General features: G+C 33.1%; 3 protein-coding genes and 1 long non-coding RNA gene across 5 annotated transcripts; 2 read left to right on the top strand and 2 right to left on the bottom strand.

Annotated features, from left to right (window-relative positions):
• The first annotated feature begins 3441 nt into the window (after positions 1 to 3441).
• On the top strand, positions 3442 to 6108 carry LOC103841660 (guanylate kinase 2). The gene is made up of 11 exons (XM_009118210.3): positions 3442 to 3727; positions 3945 to 3975; positions 4061 to 4162; positions 4239 to 4315; positions 4384 to 4513; positions 4589 to 4951; positions 5031 to 5152; positions 5235 to 5370; positions 5451 to 5496; positions 5584 to 5677; positions 5756 to 6108. Exons 2-11 carry the CDS (start codon positions 3973 to 3975, stop codon positions 5838 to 5840), a joined length of 1158 nt encoding a protein of 385 aa, XP_009116458.1. The 5' UTR covers positions 3442 to 3727; positions 3945 to 3972; the 3' UTR covers positions 5841 to 6108.
• A 2233-nt stretch (positions 6109 to 8341) lies between these two features.
• On the bottom strand, positions 8342 to 10207 carry LOC103841661 (acetylglutamate kinase, chloroplastic). The gene is made up of 2 exons (XM_033280120.1): positions 8917 to 10207; positions 8342 to 8877 (listed from the first exon to the last, which is right to left on the bottom strand). Exon 1 carries the CDS (start codon positions 9964 to 9966, stop codon positions 8935 to 8937), a length of 1032 nt encoding a protein of 343 aa, XP_033136011.1. The 5' UTR covers positions 9967 to 10207; the 3' UTR covers positions 8342 to 8877; positions 8917 to 8934.
• A 202-nt stretch (positions 10208 to 10409) lies between these two features.
• LOC103841664 lies at positions 10410 to 15178 on the top strand. 2 transcript variants are annotated; one of them, XR_004451465.1, is made up of 3 exons: positions 10410 to 14568; positions 14653 to 14782; positions 14867 to 15178. It is a non-coding gene; the product is annotated as an uncharacterized LOC103841664 (long non-coding RNA). The 2 variants fall into 2 exon arrangements; XR_004451464.1 differs by having other exon boundaries at positions 14656 to 14782.
• A 4519-nt stretch (positions 15179 to 19697) lies between these two features.
• LOC103841665 (protein enabled homolog) lies at positions 19698 to 21016 on the bottom strand. Its single transcript, XM_009118214.3, has 4 exons — positions 20738 to 21016; positions 20550 to 20633; positions 20284 to 20476; positions 19698 to 19930 (listed from the first exon to the last, which is right to left on the bottom strand). The coding sequence occupies exons 1-4, from the start codon at positions 20924 to 20926 to the stop codon at positions 19842 to 19844; spliced, it is 555 nt and encodes a 184-aa protein (XP_009116462.1). The 5' UTR covers positions 20927 to 21016; the 3' UTR covers positions 19698 to 19841.
• Between the last annotated feature and the right edge of the window lie 46 nt (positions 21017 to 21062).

The raw sequence follows: 21062 nt of genomic DNA on the forward strand, positions 1-21062 counted from the left end.
ACTAATCTCGTATGACTTTGTCTAACATTAGTCTCACGTTTTACATAATTATATTTTTTGTTAACCTCTTCTATACGTTAACTAATTGTGGTCCATTTTGTTTAGTCGTCTGAAATTCTTTCAGTCTACCGCTTTTGGCTTGCCTTTCGAAGAAGTTGATTTAAATCTTATCATTAGTTTTAAACCTATGCAAGCTCCGAATAGTGAAAATGATCTTAGTAACCATTATCATCGTCTATAATGATGTGACAACTAAATGACCGACGTGTCATCTAAACTGGACGAATCTGTATTTAATAAATGCTTCTCTTTTGAACAAAAAAAATTGTGCTTCTTAATTTTTTTTTGGAAAACTATACATTTTAATGTATTCATATTAAATTTAAGGTTAAAACCTGATGCAAAGAGATATTTGGATATATTCTGAATATTCTGATTATATAGTTTATTATTATATATTAGATATTTATTTTACTTAGTTAGAACTATCTTAAATTAGAAGTTTCCTTGGTCTAGTGCTCTGATCAAAAGTTCATTAATGCTTCTACACCAGGAGATCTGAGTTTCAATTCCTAGAGAATGCGGAATTATGTGAATTAAAAAAGAAAATACTTACAAGAGATCTACAACATGGCACAATGAATACCGTCAAGCGTGGATCTGATAGAGTGGCTCACGTGATACAGTCAGGCGTGAATCCTCATACGACAGGTAGAATTGTTGGCTGTAGAATCGTATGTAATATTTCTCATAGTTGTAATAGCATAATTATCTAGCGTTAAAAAAAGAACTATCTTAAATTTTTGTACTAGTTTTAAAATTATTTTGTTTTTATATAAATAAGTTTTTTATTCCTAGAACTGTATTCAACTTATGATTTGATTAATAAAATGAATATTTCTCTTTTTATTTCTTGTTTTCATTAGATCTATAGAGATCTCAACGAACTTTAAAAAGGTTTAGTTTCTCGAGCATTCACAGATTAAACGAGATATTTGCATTATTATACTTTCGCAGCACCAAAACCTAAATTTAAAATCACAAGATTTATGCATCGATTTATAAAATAAAAACTACCACCTATCTGTAAGAAAATAGGATACTTGATGTATTGAATGGTTTTTATTATTTAGTCTGTCTACTTGAATGTTTGTCATCAAACAATTTTTGTTCTCCACATTTGCATCAAAAAGGTGAAAACACTTAATATCTATTTTGTTTTCAAATAAAATACTTTAAAATTGATCAGCTGTAAATTTTAAAATCTAAATCCCCAAAACCAAAAATTATAAAAAATCGATCGTTAATCTATAATTAACTTTAGATAGCAAAACAATATTCCCGATTCCTCCATGTACATATGCAGGTTATAGACTCATAGTCTACACGTATTACATTACATATAATTGAGTTAAAATTAGAATGGTGTGATCTTAATATTTATTCTCTCCGTTTCTAAATAATACATATTTTAAAATTTTCACAAATATAAAAAAATATTTAATTATCAATACATTAATTTTTAAAATTTTAACAATTTTCTATAAATTTAAATCAATAGCAAATCAATAAATTTAAAATTGTCAATTAACATTTTTGAAAGTTTACAATTTATTATTAAAGATACATATAAAATCTAAAACATTGATCTTTTACGGACAACTAAATAGTAGTATAACATGCATTATTTAAAAAGATACATAGTATTTTTTATACATAAAATTTTAAAATATTATTTTGTCATTAAATGTACTAGCCCTGCGACTTCGGTTTTCCGAAACCGAACCGTCAGATTTCGGTTAACCAAAATTTTTAAAACATATTCCAAAATTAACCGAATTAAATTTCTGTTCAGTTCGGTTATCGGTTAATTTCAGTTTTCAAAATTATTTCCGAAAATAATCGTTTTTTGGTTTTCGGTTAATGTCGGTCTAATTTTCCAAAAAAATCTGCTATTTTCTGTCAAATTCGGTTATTTCGGTTAATTTGAGATATTTTCGATTTTTTTGTATAAATTCAGTTCAATTTTTTGGTTATTATCGGATATTTTTGGTTATTTTTGGGTTTTTCCGATTTTTTTTTGAAAATCAAAAACCGAACCGAACCAAAAATCGAATTATTTTTCAAAATCGTATCAAACTAAACTAAACTCAAAACCGCAACCGAACCGAAAATCAAAAATTTCGGTTCTGGTCGGACAAAAGTCGCAAGGCTAAAATGTACAATGGTTAACTATGCGTATCAAAACATTTAAGTCAGCATTATTTTACTAAAGTACAAAATGATTGCACGTGACTTACCAAGTTACCAACGAATCAAAATTAATTATTCTTAGATCATACTTATTGTAGTAGTACTATACTAGCATTATAAAAAGTTACTCCATCTTTCCGTAAAGTTAGTGCCACTTAAATTTCAAATGAAATACATATACTAAAATAGCAGTTGACACAAATTTCAAAATATTAACACCTCCTTCGTATCTCAATAATAAATGTGTATGAGGAATAAAGTTTTTTTTAAAAATAATTGTTTTGAATTTGCTATGCCTTTATGATAATATTGGGTCTGATAATATTTCATATTATTTCTACAAGTTTTTTTTTTCTAACGGAAGGATCCAAAAACTAATTTCACTAAATCTTGATATACAATATTCCAATTAAAGTACGGTTAGATGAGCACCACGAATTGAACCCAAATAACAGAAGTTTGAAGGTTATTGGTTGGTATATTTTGATGGATTTGAAAATCCAAAATAAATCTAGTGTTATTGATTTTATGATTTTAAAATACGTACTGAAATTATGTGTTATTCGTTCAATGATTCATAAATTCTAATTCAAATTAAATGTTATTCAATCATACGAATTTACTAACATATTTGATTTTATAATGTATTTGAATGGATTTGCATGGATTTCTTTGTTAAAAATATAAAGGCTCAAATCCGAGGGAAAACCTCCGGATTTGTAAATACTAATCTGAAAGAATTTAAAAATTTGTATATTTTACTTGGATTTATAAATACTGTATAGATTTCTAAATGAATCAAAATATATAAACCAATAACACTTAACCGGAACTCACTACGACCAACACGGCTTGGTTTATTCTTACTAATTGGAGCGTTATTATTTGATATCTCTCAAATAAAAAAAATTATTGTATATCTATTAATATTATAATATTAAAGTTTTAAAAAAAAAATCAAAAATGAAAAGTTTTAGCAAAGGTCTTTCAATTTTTTTGAAAGACTCTCACATTATAATATTAATACATACTATTTTTATTTGTTTTTAAGATGTGGATGTCTAGGAATTAATATAAATCTAAATCTATTAGTATAATTTTTGATATTTATCTTAACTCAACCTTTTTAATCAAAATCAAAACTCTAATTAAACATCATTATTAGAGTACACAAATATAATAACCTTAATATAAAAAAGAAGGTGCTCCGAGATTTCCTAGGAGGGTCACACACCGTCACGGCCGCTTTTGTCTCCAAGTTGTCTTGGGACTTGTCGACGATTGCACATCAAATTCCAGACACAGAGATTATCAATTCGCCATAAAAACTGATACCTTCTTCTTCAAATAAAGCACCCCCAATAACTTGTTTCTCAATTCTCTCGTCTGCCCACTTTTTTTCATAATTTGCCGATATAAAAATACACAATCTTCTCCTCCAATTCGATCCAAAAAGCTTTCGTCTTTCCTCAAGGTAACGAACAAATGCTTTCTGGGTTTGGCTTCTTTTGTTCTAATAGACTGTTTTCATTGAGATCCCTGTTTACGTTTTTTCCAAAGTTTTGTGTTTTTGTTTTGTTTTTGATGGGTTTTGAAAAAAACACGAGAAAGGTCCAACCTTTATTTTGTTGTTTGTTTGTTTGTGTGTGTGTGTTTGATCTCTTGTGTTTGTGATTGTGCGCATAGCTCAGGCTGAGTTGGAAGCATAGAAAAGCCTCTATGGTGAGCCTCTTTTTGGCGCGATTCACTTCGTTGCTCCTCATTATTCATTGCTTTCTCACATTCTTTTGATTTTATTGTGTTTTAGGGAGAAGCAGCAGCTTTCTTTGTGGATCATCTGGTTAATGGACAACACACCAATGGCTTTGGCGAAGACAGAGATACAACTGTCCAAATTGGGGATCGATCCGTAAGCCTATAATGTTTTCAGAATGTGAAACTAATCTTGAATGATTCTTAGAACTAATCTTGTTTATCTTTTGCAGTATGTGATTGATGGAAGTCATGAAGGGAACCCTTTGTTCCTTGGAGTTCAGATCCATGACAAAACCACTAACAAGTGGTGTGTATTATATGATCCCATCTTGCTCCAGCTGTTTCTGCTTCAATTAATGTTGGAGTGTGTTTCAGGTCCATTCCTACTGTTCTTGGAACAGGTCCTAAGCCCTGCAAAGGCTACTCCGCCATTGTTCTTAAACAAGGACGGATCTTGGTTATCAAAAAAGGCTCAGCTTCCGACGACTCAATCTGGTTCCTTGAGGTTAGTTAGTATCTAGAAACATCAGTGTTGCTTGTCTGTTTGTTTTTCTCATGTGTCTGAACGTTTTGACATTAGGTGGACAGTCCCTTTGTCCGGGAACAAAGGAAACTCTTAGGGAGAGAGGTTGTTGCTTGGAGCAAAGGAGTGAGAGGAAACGCAGAGAAGCCTATTGTGATAAGCGGTCCTTCAGGAGTTGGCAAAGGAACGCTTATAACGATGCTCATGAAAGAGTTTCCTTCGATGTTTGGGTTCTCTGTGAGCCACACAACTAGATCTCCGAGGTGTATGGAGAAGAACGGTGTTCATTACCATTTCACTGATAAAACTGTGATGGAGAAAGAGATTAATGACGGGAAGTTTCTTGAGTTTGCTTCTGTTCATGGTAATCTATACGGAACCAGCATTGAGTCTGTTGAGGTTGTAACAGATTCAGGAAAGGTAATTATAACTTTTTTTATGATCTGCTGATATTTTAAAATGATTTAACTTTATCTTCTTTTTTTTTGTGTTGTTATAGAGATGTATTCTTGACATTGATGTTCAAGGAGCGAGGTCTGTGAAGGCGAGTTCTCTTGATGCTGTATTTATATTTGTGTGTCCTCCTTCAATGAAGGAGCTTGAAGATAGGCTCCGTGCCCGGTAAAAAAATCAAGACTTTTTACTTTATTGAGATCATTCATTGTGAAGTTATATCCTCAAGTTCAAATGGTGTAAAAATCAGAGGAACTGAGACAGAGGAGCAGATTCAAAAGCGGCTTAGAAACGCTGAAGCTGAGATCAAAGCTGGGAAATCCTCAGGGATATTTGAACATATCTTGTATAATGACAACCTTGAGGAATGCTACAAGAATCTTAAGGTGACTTTATTGTTTTGAAAATTATAATTCTCTTAAAGCTTTTTGATTGATGGTAAATAACAATGGTTCTCTGTTCTCAGAATCTCTTGGGGATAAACGATGACGCTCCTGTGAATGGTGTAGAAGGTAATTAAATACCAAAACAGAAGAGTTGAGATAGTATATACTAATTATGTTGAAAAGTAAGCTTAATTGATTGTTTGATGAAAGCAGTAGAAGGGATCAATCTTCCCAAGGAGCACACAGTAACAAAGAAGGAAGATAAGATTATGATTCAAGAAACAGGAGAAGCAACCAAGAACGACATGTAAGTTCTTGATTTTTTTTATTTATAGATTGATCTTTCTATAGAGTTTATATTAATGAAACGTGTTTTGGTGAGCAGGATCGTGTTGGATTTATCTTCAATTAACGGGGGAGCACCGGGAAGAACAAGAGGGATAGTTCTGGACACGGTGAAGTCCAGTTAACAAAGAGTCTTTTCATCTTTTCTCCGCTGGAAGCTAAAGTGGGAAACCATTTTGACGATAATGAACATTGCTCTTTGTTTTTTTTTTAATTGTTTGGCTTTTTCGCGGTTGAAAGGTAGTGTGATGCGTTCACTAGATAGGGCACTGATGATGATGATGATTATTATGATGATACAAAAAGACATGGATCTGTTTTGATGAAATAAGATGTTCTTTGTTTCTTTTTACTGATTAAAGATTTTTGTTTAATCTAAAAATCTTGAAAGAATCTATTCTTTTGGTATTATTAGGACATAAAAAGTAACAAAAGGTTGAAATCAGTGCAATGGGTTATTCTTGAGATTCCGCAACTCGAATAGGACAGACAAAAGGAAATTAATTTTGATCTTACACAACAGTGTTTTAGTGTTCGGACATGATGCAATACAGTTAGTGTCAGTTTACAGTTGAAAACTCAGCCAATCAAGTAGAAGAAAAGCATCTCAATAAGAGTGAAAGAAGACAAAAGCTAACCAAGCACTCGTAGCTTGGTGGTAAAGGAGGTACAGCTGTACTGCCCGCCACCCGGGTTCGAGTCTTGGCCACAACGGATTTAACATCCCTTCCGTTGGGGCGCTGGACCCCTTCCGGGGGATAGTTGGGATTGTGGCTGCCCAGATACCAGAGTTATCAAAAAAAAAAAAAAAAAAAGAAGACAAAAGCTATTAAAAAAAGAGAGCAACTTGGTGGGACTTTGGAATTAAAATGGGTCCTTGAATGATCGCAACTTGCGTAGATTCGTGGGTCCAAAAGTCGGTGGCAGTGTAATTAAAGGAAGGTTCGTCGTAGCCTACCCATCTCTGTCTCGTGTGCTCCACCACTCTGTTTAAAGTATCTATCTGGGCCAAGCCAAATCATACCACATCAGTGTATGCTTTGGATTCAGCTGTTCCTTGATTGGGTCAGACCACAGAGGAGAAGAATTGGGATCAAAGGAAACCCAAGAATGAAACTTAGGCCCAAATGAGCCAGAACAGGAACCTTTCGCTGAGAATGTGACTAGTTGGATTAAAAGAGATGATACTACACACTTTCTACTTTCTATCTTTTTGGTGTAAGTCATTTCATTAGCAACTAGTGTTCAGGGAGTACAATTGTCTCTGAAATACAGAGATGGGATATAGCTTTTTAGCCATGCAGTCAAACCTATCTATTGACATTAACCCTACTATAAAAGAAAATCAATTGTTACACAATTTTAAATAAGTAGATCAAATTATTGAGAATTAACCTATTAAATTTAAAACAAAATATCTTTTAAATTACCATTTAATTAATATGTAGTCCACAAATGATTTTGTTTATTTAAGTTAACAAAAACCACTAATAGATAATTAGAAATTGTACTATTTAGATTGTATTATGTTAATTTGCATTCTTTACCAATTTATATGTTTTTCAAAAATCATTAAATAAATTAACAATTAAATTGTTATTTTGAGAATAAAATACACAATATCTAAATTTTTTAGTTACTTATTTTAATTAAAATGTTTAAGAATATTTGATGTGTAAATTATAAAGACATATAGAAAACACAAACATTGCTTACATAAAATACAATGCTTATTTAATATATATATAGCCAATTTAAAGTAACCAGGTAAATTAATAATTTAATTTGCAATCACAAATTATATGACCAACGCATTGTAAATTAGATACAACAAAAGTTTATATTTGCAATTTTATTAATAGTAAATTATATTTCTGATTCTACGAAAATATAAAAATAGTAATAAGTTTATAATATAAAATATTAAAAAACTGTACTACATATTCACGATAAAAACTATATGTATTTTATATAAAATTCTAGTTTATACAATGGGAAGAAATTATTTTTCATCGTTTCTTAATTTTTTCGTTAATATATTATTTTCCTAATTTTCGTGGTTTAGTGGTTTGTCTCTTTTCTATCTTCGTCTTTACTAACATTCCAAACATCCAATTTTACTTCCATTTCTAAACACATCTCACCTGGTTACTTGAGTGGTCAGACGCTATCACCCCTCCCAACTCTAATCAATCACACATCTATCCCAATCTAGTCATTTGCATCACATTGTAATGAATAAAAAATTCAAAAGATTATTATATAAAAGTTTATTTGTATCGTAGATCATTTATAATATATTTATTATGTTTAATTAGAAATTAAAGTATATATGCTATTTTGGCTTTTTACATTAAAAATACATATTAAAAAACTTCATTTATCGTGTATTTAAAAATAAATTATTTTAAATATTTAATCACAATACATATTTCTATATAGAGACTATGCTGTGTCCCTCTTGGCTATTTTATTTATACGGTTTTTCATAATTTATTTTGTTTAATGTAAGCATATGTAACATTTGTATTTTACTTTATGATACAGTTATTTATGCATATTTTTAAAAAAAATCGACAAACATATATTTATTATTTTCTTATATTTATTTATTTAATTATATTGATTTTTTTATCTTTCCTTACTTTTATATATACACCCTTTTATGGATCGTAATATGCGGCCCAACACCCGAACAAGTGCATAAAAGGTAGTATGATTGGAGTGTTGAACTTTGGACTCAGGGAAAACTGATTTTGGGAGGCCCACACCCTTAAAATGTTTATCGGCAGCATACAGGTTTGACAGTTATGTTCATGTCCTGCATGATATCTATAGGATGGACACAACCCGACCGCTTAGTCATGTTCATGATGTCTATAGGATAGAAAACCTGACCGCTTAGGCAGGTTTTGTTTGTGTATCCTATGGCCATCAGGAACTAACCAAAGCAACTTAAAATCAGGAAGTAACTAAATCATGAAGGATCTAACATATGCCAAAACTCTTTGCCTAAATAAGATAGTTTGACAGAATGTAGAAATAGTAACAAAGCTAAGCAAAAGAGAAAGAGAAAGAACAAGATTAACTCAACTATCCTTATTGTCTCCAAAGAGAGAAAAAGATTAACTCAACTAACCAGACAGCATTGACATTCCCAAATACAAAAAAAAACATGAACTTGATTTTGATGATTGAGATCATCTATTACATCAAACTTCATCCAGTAATCATAGTTCCAGCTCCTTCATCAGACATAATCTCATGAAGCAGAGAATGCTGTCTCCTCCCATCAATAATACTAGCCGTCTTCACTCCTTGAGCAAGAGACCTTATGCAACACTTAACCTTCGGAATCATCCCACCAGCAACTTTCCCTTCTTCAATCATCTTCTTCACTCCCTTTATATCAATCTCCTTCACCAAGCTTCCCGGATCATCTTTATCCTCCAAGATCCCTGCCACATCGGTCAGCAGAATCAGCTTCTCAGCTCCAAGCGCCGCCGCGAGCTCCCCCGCCACCGTATCTGCATTGATGTTGTAAGCTTGACCAGCATCATCCGCCGCAACAGACGCAATCACCGGAATGTAACCGTAATCAACGAGAGGACGCAGCACGTTGGGGTCAACTCTCGCAACTTCTCCGACAAAACCTAACTGAGCTGAGTTAGGTACAGGTCGTGCGGTGAGAAGACGTCCGTCGTGTCCCGACAGCCCCACTGCAGTAGCTCCGGCCGCGTTGATCAACGATACGAGATTCTTGTTGACTTTTCCGACAAGAACCATTGAGACGATCTCCATCGTCGTTGCGTCGGTCACGCGAAGACCGTCGCGGAACTCAGCTGGGATGTTGAGTTGTTTCAGGTAATGGTTGATGTCTGGACCTCCGCCGTGGACGAGGATGGGGCGGAGACCGACGCACGCGAGGAGGACGAGGTCGCTGACGACGGAGGCTTTGAGCTCCGGAGACGTCATGGCCGCGCCGCCGTACTTGACGACGATGGTCTTCCCTCGGAATTTTTGGATGAAGGGTAAGGATTCGGAGAGGATCTCGACTCTGTAATCCGGTGAAGGTGCGTTTCGGGTTGCGTTTGAGGGAGGTGGCGATACGGCGGCGTTTATGGATAGGCATAGACGCTGGTGATTCTTGCGAGGTGGAAAGCAGAGAGATGAGGATCTGGAGGTTAAGGTTTTCAGAGGTGTGAAGGAGAAGGATTTAGGCGGCGCATTGGATGTGATGGTGGTGGCCATATCTGAATCTTACCGGAGGAGGCGGCGGCGAAAATCCTGAAGCGAAGCGAGAGAGTGTCTGAGTTTTTCTTAAAATGATTTATGACAAACAGTTAATGAGCCAATGAATATAAGCCACGTGGGTAAGAGACTTAAAGACTCTCTGTCCTAACCCTAGGTTGGGACCCATTAAAATGTTTGCTTCCAAGGGGCTTAGGCTTAGGCTCGGCCCGGCCCAGCTTATAAAATTACATCATCGGATCATTGATAAATTTGTTTTGAATTATCAGCTAAGGTGTGTCTTGGATGATGATTTTTTTTTTCATTCTTTAATCTAAAATCGAATCTCACTTAAGATTAACAAAAATATGTGCTTTAATATACTGTAAGAAAAAACTGCTGAAAAATGTCTTACATTATAAACAAGCTCAAACACTCGTTCTATTTTCAATAGTGCATACATATTTAAAAAAAAAAAAAATCAAGAATGGAAATTTGATAGGCGACAAGATAGAACAATAAAAGAAAAGCAACCGCGCAGCCTTTCTCTCTGATCAAGAAACTTAAAGACCTCTCTGGTATGGGAAGCTGAAGGCAACTGGCAACACCACACTCAGTGACAGGCAAGATTCAGCTGTCTTCAGTTACAAAAACCAAAAAAAGAAGATTCAGCTGACTTTTTTCCTCCACAGGCCTAAGATAGAATTCATGTATCAGGACAAATATCAGGTCTGACTAGAAAAAGAAAAAAAAAAAGGTTAAGAGAGTATTCAAGAGGATAAAAGCAAAAATCATAAAACTATATATAAAAGTTAGAATCACATAATTGTCCCAAGTAAAACTGCTGGAAATAAATTGGACAAAAACGACTTGAAAATACTTTAATCTCATTAATTTGTAGGCCTGTCAAACAGTATAGTACAGTATGTATTCAAGGTTTCCCACATATGAAGAAGGAAAAAATGGGATTGACATCTATCTTAAGGTATACCCTTCTCTTGGATCTTGTAGAAAGATACATTTTAATATCCTATCTAACATAGGAACACCAAAACCATGTATTTGATACATGATCCATAACAGCTTTGATAAAGGAAACTAACCTGCAAGCTAGATACTCATGATGGCTGCCTTTCTGCTTCAACACCGCAGATCAGGAGAAGCAACGGCAACTGCCGCATCCGTACGATAAACCTTGTGCAGGAGACTTGCAGTTTCTGAAGCACATTTTTCAATAGCGGATCAAAACAGCTCGGAGAAGAGCACAAACTTCCGGTAAGAGATAGGTTGGAAACTCTCTCATTCGCTATGATTTGATGATATGGATCAAAATTAAATACCACAAATGTTTTAAATCATCCTATTTTCTCTAGAAGACATTTGACTGATTCACCCCTTCCCCCCCTCTCAACAAATAAATAACTTTGCTTTTATCTTAAAAGAAGCATGAATAAAAATAGTCATAGAAAGTAGATTAAAATAGCAAGCGTGCATCATAAGTATTTACTAGAACTTGACCCGCGCACCCGCGCAGGTGTTAGTTTTTTGATAAATGAATATTTATTTGTATAAGTGATAATATATATTTTAAAATTTACCCGTTTAATTTTTTTTTAATATGACATTTATAAACACAATAATTTTATAGTTTATATTGAGTAGTTTTATTTTATCATGTAAACCCTTAATTATATCATCCATTTATTTAGAATACGACCTGTAAAATCACACAAATGTACTTTTATTTTTTATGGATCAAAATTTTATGATTATATATAATAAAATTATTGTATAAACTGTTTTTATGGATCAAAATTTTATGATTATGTATAATGAAATTGTTGTATACTATTTATTACGTATATGTGGAATTAGTAAAATAATTACCGTATAATGTATGTAATTACGAAATGTATATATGGAATTAATTATTTTCAAATACACATATGTATAATAAAAAGGAAAAGACAAAAAATATTAAAAGTTAGGTTTATTAATTATTGTTGCCATGATTTTTTAGTTATAAATTGATTTTGGAAATACATTAATTGAAGAGAAAAGACAAAAATCCTAAAAGATAGGTTAATTAATAACTTCAGTGGCATGCCATTGTAAATATAGTGGAAAACTAAGGGATAATCTAATTTTGTACTCCTATTTTAATAGATTAGATTACACAGCCATAACCATAATGCTTAACCGTAAAATATAAATCGGTCATTTAACATAAAACCATAAAAACAAGGTAAGCTTATTAAGCTTATTGGACAGCAAGAGCAAAGCCAATCCTTTCCTGCCCAAAATCGAAGACAGTGTGGTATCGACGGAGCCATGGAAGACCTAGAACACTGTATCAAATTAAAAGTATTAATAGTCTTCAAAAAATATAATCTAAACAACCATAATGTTCAAATCAAATTAAAAATGTTTGACTTACAAGTATGCCTCATCCCCAGGTTGGAACACCAAAGGTCGGAAAGCCGAGATGTATCGTCCATCCGCATCAGCAATTACATACTACAAAAGCTATATGTGATCAAACAAATAACTCCAAAAAAAAAAATCAAAAAAAAAAAATTATAGCTTTTGTTACTTACGTTCTCTGGAGGGATGGTTAAAGAAGCATCCTCATCACCTTCAATAAAGTTGAATGACACATGGGGCCAGTCTAATATACCTACGGCCTCATCGTGAGTAAGTATTGTTGGTCCATAAAGGGGTACCTATTAAAAAATTATACGCATACACTCAAACATATATTAGTGTTAAGCTAATTTATTTTAAAATATATAATATATACACAAATATAACTTACTTCTCGACCAAGAATTTGTCGGTTGATTCTGTAGATAATATGCTAGTAAACAAGTTGCAAACAAGACATGAGAATCCATAAATATTTACATTAGAAAAGAAAAAAAATTCTAAATTAACTTTTAAGTAAATATACTCCTTGATACTTACAGGAGGCCCATAAATGTACTCGCAACCACTGTCTATCAGAACTTTATCACAGTATTGTGCTGCAAACAAAATGATAGTATGATTTTGGTTACTTTACTAGAAAAAAAAATCATTTTTCAAGTAAACAAGTGATTGTTACCTAGATGACCCGCAACCGAAACCGAATACATATGAATCTTCCACTGGTTAGAGTTGTCGACGAGATCAAAATATTGGTGGTGACCTTCGTAATGTTCCTGACTGACACCTCCAAAGATTAGGCCTCCACCATCATTGCCATGAAAATAATAATTTCGCAGGTAAAGTGAAAACAGGTTGATTCGTAGCAAACCCTGGTTCATCAGTGTCATCCTAAAATACAAATAATTAAGTGTTATTAAACATGCAAACACAATACAAGATATGGAGACGTCACGTGTCATTTCTTATATTTAAAAGGGAGTTTTAGGCCAAGTTTTCATCAATGATGAACTATTGAGTGGTAACTAATTAAAATTAATAAAAGAAACGTAAAAGGTATTACCAGATAGGAACAGCACCCACTGCATCAATATTGGCTGGCAGAGGTAATCCAAGTCCCACAAACCCATCATAGGGAAGATTAATGTAAAACTGACGTGGAACGACCCTTCGATAGACTACGAACTCTTGTGGACCAACCATAACAAGGTTTCCCATGGGTCCTAACATCATGTGCTCGGTTCTCCTCCTCCCGGATATGCAGGGCCGGCTTAGGGCATGGGGCAAGGGGGCGTGGGCCCCAGGGCCCAAACAGTTTTTAATAAAAATAGTATGAAAGAGGGGTCCAATTTTTTAAAAAATAATTAGGGATAGGGGCCCAAAATTTTTAAATTATTCATATATACATGTAAAAAAATTTTTTTGCCCAAGGGCCCACTATTATCTTGAGCCGGCCCTGCGGATATGGTGACAGCACCATTTCGCAACCTAATCGAGGCCAACGTTCCTTATACGACAAAGCCCAAACACACACAATCCTCAGTTTTTTTAGTGGACATAGAAAGACATGGACATTACTTCAAGAAAGATATATATATATATATTACCAGGAGCTTTCGTTGTACGTGGGTGACACACCTCCATCATAGGCATGTACCTGGTTGGGAACGAGAAATTTACATTGGAAAACACATTTTGACTTTCTAATTACACTAAAAAACACATCCCACTTGCAACACACATTTATCTTACCGTTTGTCCATTATACCTTTGAAAGCTTATTCTCTCTCGTTACCTTCTTGTTGTAATCAGATTTTTTTAAAAAAAAACAAAATCATTAACTGATAAAATTCTTTGCCCAAAAAAAAAAAAAAACTGATAAAATTCTAACTTCCCCAATTCTCACAAATCACAATCCCTAATCCGCTTAAATAACAATATCTATCGTTAATGGAAAGCTACATCCCTAAACCCCGCCGACGGAACCACTCTCCCTCTCTCGTTGAACTCCAGCAAAAGGCTTGAACCAATCATCATCTCGTTTAGCTCAGACAGAGGGCTCTGTTCTTCACCACGAGCAACCTCTGGCGCCATACACACTTTTAATTTTCTTAGAGCCGCTGCAATTCCTCTTAGAACCTCTGCAAATCTGCAAAGACACAAACCCTGCAACTCTAGCCGTAGATCTTGCAATGATTGGTATGAGACAAAGATTCAAACTTTTTCCTATTCATGTTCTTATTGATGGTGATTTGTTCCCTTTTCGTTTGTTAATTTTTGAAGCAGTTGGAAAAACAATTGGAGTATGAGTGTGTATTCTCGTCCCAATTTCTCTTCTATGCAAGTCATCATATATACAATAGATTTAGTTTTCTTCTCAGGTTCACTTCGTGTAAAGAATCAGTACACAAAGGTATCTGTTTATGTCTCTTCCGTCTGGCATTCGGAAATACTCTTATCCTGTGTTTTCTTAAAACATTTTATTTCTTTGTCTCAGGACTTACCTTTATGGTTATCTTTTGAAAAGCCATCTACCTCTGAAATTGAATTAGATGAAGATGGTGTTTGGAACATTGCTGAGGAAAAGGATAAGAGCTTCATTGCTAACTGTTTATGCTTTTGATATCTCATTGTTCATAAGGTTGACATTTTGTTTGGCATATATGTTTTGTCACACAAACACAAATCACCACCAAATAATTGTCCATTGTACAGATCCACGCACGTCTATCTATCCATATGTATATTTTATCCATATGCATATGTTCATGCATATCTGTCCACAAATAACCGTTCATGATTACCCGTCCACACTCATACGCATGTACTCCTACATGTTTATATGTCTACATGTAGCCGTCCACGCTTACCTTCTCAGTTCTCTCTATAAATATTTTTCAAATATGAACTATTTATAAACTAAATATATATGTTACCAAATAATTCTTTTAACCAAACAAAAAAAAACTAATAAATGAAAATAAAAGTTTTTTTAACGTTTTTTCATCCATTTATATGTCCACATCTTTTCTATTAACTTATTTTTCTTCTATGTCCACACTTCTCGTGTCCATGTATTGTTTTTCTATGTCCATAATTTTCTGTCCACATTAAAATATATAAAAAATATATATGAAAATAGATGGTAAAATGTAGAGAAAAAAAATTACAATTTATAGTAGTAATTTTTTTTGCTTTATATGTCTTAGACTTTGAAAAAAAACAAATAAACATAAAATGGAATGAAAAATAATAACTGTTAACTTATTTTCTTCTATGTCCACAATTTTCTGTCCACACTTATCGTATCCATGTTTTTTTTTCTATGTCCACAATTGTCTGTCCACATTTCTCGTGTCCACGTATTTTTATATAATTGTTAAAATATATAAAAAAATATATATGAAAATGGATTTTAAAATGTAGAGAAAAAGAAATTACAATTTATAGTAGTAATTATTTTTGCTTTATATGTCTTAAACTTTGGAGAAAAAAAAACAAATAAACATAAAATGGAGTAAAAAATAATAATTGTTAACGTATTTTTATTCTATGTCCACAATTTTCTGTCCACACTTATCGTGTACATGTATTTTTTTTCTATGTCCACAATTGTCTGTCCACATTTCTCGTGTCCACGTATTTTTATATAATTATTAAAAACTATAAAAAATGTATATGAAAATGGATGTTAAAATGTAGAGAAAAAGAAATTACAATTTATAGTATTAATTATTTTTGCTTTATATGTCTTAAACTTTGGAAAAAGAACAAATAAACATTAAATGGAATGAAAAATAATAATAATATAAATAAAATAACTAACTAACTCAATTGTTGTTGAATTGTACGTTGATTTTTACGTCCTCAAACCGTTTAAACCTTTAACTTTAACTGCAACCAGACATAAATCTAGTTAGCTTTCGGATGCTTCTTTAAAAAAAAAAATTCTTCAGCTTATTCAAAGGAAAAGTCATTTATGTCCAAAATAAAACAGCTGTACACATAAAGTGTGTCAACTAGACAATGTGTCTCCAAGTGTAAACATAAGGCATAATGTGTCTCTCTATGTAAGTATCTCGGTTGGGAACACAGGAGATTCTTCCTGGAATCCAGATTCCCTTCATTCCTGTGTGGAAAGAAACTCGGAAAAGGTGAGGGCCTACTCCCAGTAGACCAGTGTACGCTTGGTTCTGATGATTTCGCAATGATATGATGATCGGCTCAATTTGTTCCATTGTTGATCTACAAAACCAAATAGCTAAGACATTAATACGAGAGTACATACGGAAAGGAAAGAAACTCGAAACTAGAGAGAGAGGGAACATTTGAAAAGCTCTCAGACTTTTCATAAAATAGTATCTTTGCTTGAAAATAAGTTTAAAACCTATGAGAAAAACGTTTAAAATCAACTTTTTGAGAGATACACAAACCCATTTGAAAATCTGTGAAGAAAAGTTTCAACTTATTTACAAACCCCATATGAAACCAAGAAGAGAGGTTGCCTTTGATCTGAACGCCGGGTGCAGTTAGTGCAGTTTCGGCAAAGCTAGTTAGGGCAATGTTTGTAAGCTTAACTAGAGCTAGTTAGGGTAACCTATGAAATATGCATGTTTAGACTTTTCTTAAGAAATTAACAAATCTATTTTGAAAACCTATTAAAAGTTACCAAAGATCTAATATTAACTTGAAAAATCTATAAAATGTCTGTGAAGAAAACACATATGAAACTTGCCTTTGTTGTCCAACTATAGAGAGAGAGAGTTGGGGACGAGAGAAAACGATTCCTGCAAGGTTTTCATTTATATTGCTTGAATACAAAGATGACATAAGTGAACAGCTGTCTAGCATTGGTCCGTACGGTCTTCCCTCGTTCCTCGGTCAATCAGACTTAATTTATATCCGTTTCGATCTGTCAAGGTCATCGACAGTCATCATTCGACTCACCCATGCCGTTTACAGATTCAAGCTGAGAGACTTTTTATCTCTGGTGAAGCGTATAAAAGAGATTACCGCTGTCCCACTCCAAGCACCGCTTCATCTACTCTTCGCTGAGTTCTCTCCTTTACATTGTCACCCATAATTCGTAAACAACATATATCTTTTTTTTTTCTGACAAAGAAAAGCAACGTAGATATGAGACGTTAACATGTGACTTTTGTCATTTTAGCCACCGTAATTGTAACTTAGTGAGGCCTTTAGCTTAAGAAACGATTTAACCAATATTTGAATGATGTCATGTGATAAATTATATTATTTTATTGTGTCATATGTACAAAAACTAAATTGGGTTTAGTTTTTCAGTATGATCACAGTTTTTTTGTTTGGTATGAACACCACAGATTTCAAATTTGAATTAATATGTTAAGTAAATATCCAAAACAAATAAGATTGGAAAGGAATTTTTTTTTTTGACAACAACAAAAATAAAAAAATATATGTTATTAAAATTTTACATTTGTTTATTACAAAATACGTTTTACATATATGATTTTTGCTTGATAGTTCAACAGACCACGTAAGTTTGAGCTTTTACAGAGGATATATATATATATTTTAATTAATACAAAGGAAGTTTTATTTTATTTTTACAGGAAAGTTTTTTTTCTTTTTAAATTAATACATGGGAAGTTTTATCAACAATGATATTGTCGTTTTTTCAAACAAAAAACAATGATATTATCATCCCTAATTTATTGCATAAAATACTGTAGCCAGTTTTATTTTATGGTTGGTAAATTAGCATAAAGTTTTTTTGTTGTTGGGTAAAATATTATATAGACTTTTTCTATCAAAAGAGTTTTACTGATAAAGAGAAACTACAAGAATTATAATATATAGTACTAGATACTCACCCATGCGTCCGCATGGATGTTTCCTTTTAAATTTCTATCGCTCAAAACTTATCATATATAATTTATAATTTTGGTATATATTTTTTTTTACTCTTACCAATATTTTTTGATGTTTAATATGATTTTATAGTTCATAGTTATATGCAGCATTTTATTAACCGTTTTAAAAATATTGATTGTTTTAGTGATTTGTTATATATAAATTTATCTTGTTGCATGGTTTAGCATTGATAACTTAAAAATAGAAGCTTTTATGGAATGACAATGATTTTAGTATTGTTTTGTGGAGCTAATTTAGAGTGTGTTTCAAAAATATATGTTCAGTATAACAAACCATGGGACTGGGTGCAGTTTGCTTCAGAATTACTATACACTAAATCAGAAACACACGTTCACAATTTGGATGTACTAAATTTAAACACATATTCCATGGTCTGGGTTTGATTTACGGTTAAAAATGAAAACAATATTTACATGAAAGTGATGATCTTAATGTTTTTATACATGGATAATATTAAGCTTATGTTTTAAGCAAAAATAAAATAAAATACTAAGCTTATGTACTCGTTTTATTTAGTGATGCTCTTAACTTTCTGACGTGAATAATTTACGTCACTTTTATGTTCTCGGTTTTACAGAATTGGATTATTATTATTATAGATGTAATCTGAATAATTGATAGCTGCCCAAAAAGGAATAATTGATAGATGGGAGTTTTTATTGGCAGTAGGAGATACTATAACCGAGATATGGTTAGGTAAGGAGATTCGAGATTATTGGTTTCAGTATTTCAATTGATTTCGGCTAGTTATTTAATGTTGTCAAATGAAAATAAGGCTATGATATAGTCTTGTAATATTTACAATAAATAAGGGTTAATTTTAATTTGTATTTCATTTTTAGTAGATTAGATATATCATATTTGTATAACCGTAGTTGTACTTTCAAAACAGAGAGTAATAACTAATTAGCTAACTCTAAATCAGGTAGAATTTACTCTACCTAGAGCTTAATCCAGCCCACAGAGGATATTCAGTAACACTCTCAAATATAAAGTTACTGAAGAAAGAAATCATCGATGCTGTGTGCTAATACAATGTCAAGAAGATTTCATTCCTGTGAGGCATTTTGAGTCACCGGCCGCCAAAGACGATAGTAAACCTGGCTCTGAGCCTCAGCTGTGTGATGATACTCACTCGTATTACTCCTCTAAGATTTTGCCAACGCCCAAAGAGGCGAGAGACAGAAACAAGGTGAGAACAAAGCTACTAACTAGAATCCCGTCGATGACAACTATGGCTCTGGTCATCTTTTTCTTGGTCGTCTAGGATAACTATCATGCATTTAAATGGAATCTCGTCCAACCTTTTGTCTGCATCAACAAGCATATATAAATTAAAAAATGTACAAACGATTGATTAACATGGGTTTAGATGATGAGAATCCCAAAAATGTATACTAATTTATCTTATAAAAGACAGAGTCTTGCTGCATAAACACAATGGAAAGACACAGAGACCAAACAAATTAAAAGTGAAGCGCACTAGACATAACCATAACTTAATCGCACTGAAACCACATATCCATCGTTATTCTATATGATCAATGGTTAATCCATTAGCTTTTAGTATTCTTCCCATCAGCCGTTGTCTTCTTCTTATTCTCTTTGTCTGCTCTCACATTCCAAATAAACCTTTTACAGTTTCCTGCAAATTAAGAAAAAATAAAAAGTAACCAAGCTGATTATCAAATAATCCTTTTTTATATCATGGAACCTATACTCTCTCTCTCTCTCTCTCTCTCTCTGACATTATGTGGCCCCCGCTCTTATAGTTAAACTAGGAGCATTTATCGAAATTAACAAGTAGTAACTTCGTGTTGTGTTGAAGCTCTGCACAATCAAAGAAAACTGCCTCTTTTTTTTTTTTCTCTATTCTGAGCAATTATCTATTTGAAACAAAAACAAAGCTAAGCTTCCTTGTAACGAACTAACTAATAAGTTGCTACTAATAAGGCGAGCATTGGGAGTAAAAAAGTAAACTCAAACAAACAGACAGACCTGCTGTACCAGGAGTGTCTCCTATTTCCCACTTAGCACCTTCTTCATCATCATCATCATCTCCCTCTAGTGCTACCCTTTGCGGCATATTGGTCTTCATCCATGGAGGTATCATGGCTTTTGTAATAAAATCTCCACCTACTCTATGTATGTCATCTTCTTCTTTTTCTTCTTCACCAAGGTTATCCTCATCCTAACCATGTAAGACGAAAGATGACGATATCCGTTTTCTAATAAAAAATTGAATTTCTAAATGATAAACATACATCCATCTGAGATTCAATGGCTTCAAACCTTCGTGCTCTTTGAAAGAATTCAACGGCTTCTCTTTGCCTTTCAGCAGGCTCAACCTAACCATGTAAGATTTACGATCCTCGTTAATTACGGTAAAAATTGAATTTCTAATATACATTTGAGAGAGTGATCCAAACGGTTAGAGGAGTGAATACGTTACCTTCATCATCTGGGATTCAATGGCTTCAAGCCTTTTGGCTCTTTGAGAAGCTTCAACGGCTTGGCGTTGCCTTTCAGCAGCCTCCTTGTCTTTCTTCTCTCGTTCGAGTTTCACCTTCCCAGTTTCCTTGCTCTCTCTGTGTTCTTTTTCGAGCTTCTCCCTCGCTGATCTAAATACCGTATCCATCATCTCTCTTCAATTTTGTTATCTGAGAAAATTAGGGCGTTGGGAAAAGAGAAGAGAATTCTCCGTTTTTTCTTCACGTCCTGTGATAGAATGAAAAATATATATGTATATTGTCCTTCAAGATATGGGCCTTCTTTTG

The sequence above is a fragment of the Brassica rapa genome, chromosome A09, assembly GCF_000309985.2.
Source record: "Brassica rapa cultivar Chiifu-401-42 chromosome A09, CAAS_Brap_v3.01, whole genome shotgun sequence".
Classification (NCBI taxonomy): Eukaryota; Viridiplantae; Streptophyta; class Magnoliopsida; order Brassicales; family Brassicaceae; genus Brassica; species Brassica rapa.

Bases quoted from the DNA above. Each gene is read 5' to 3' on its own strand.
- LOC103841660 (XM_009118210.3), top strand. The intron at 4,163-4,238 runs GTAAGCCTATAA...TATCTTTTGCAG, and splicing joins TCCAAATTGGGGATCGATCC to TATGTGATTGATGGAAGTCA. The intron at 4,952-5,030 runs GTAATTATAACT...GTGTTGTTATAG, and splicing joins TTGTAACAGATTCAGGAAAG to AGATGTATTCTTGACATTGA.
- LOC103841661 (XM_033280120.1), bottom strand. From the start codon at position 9,966: ATGGCCACCACCATCACATCCAATGCGCCGCCTAAATCCTTCTCCTTC.
- LOC103841665 (XM_009118214.3), bottom strand. From the start codon at position 20,926: ATGATGGATACGGTATTTAGATCAGCGAGGGAGAAGCTCGAAAAAGAA. The intron at 20,634-20,737 runs GTAACGTATTCA...TTACATGGTTAG, and splicing joins TTGAATCCCAGATGATGAAG to GTTGAGCCTGCTGAAAGGCA. The intron at 20,477-20,549 runs GTATGTTTATCA...TTACATGGTTAG, and splicing joins CCATTGAATCTCAGATGGAT to GATGAGGATAACCTTGGTGA.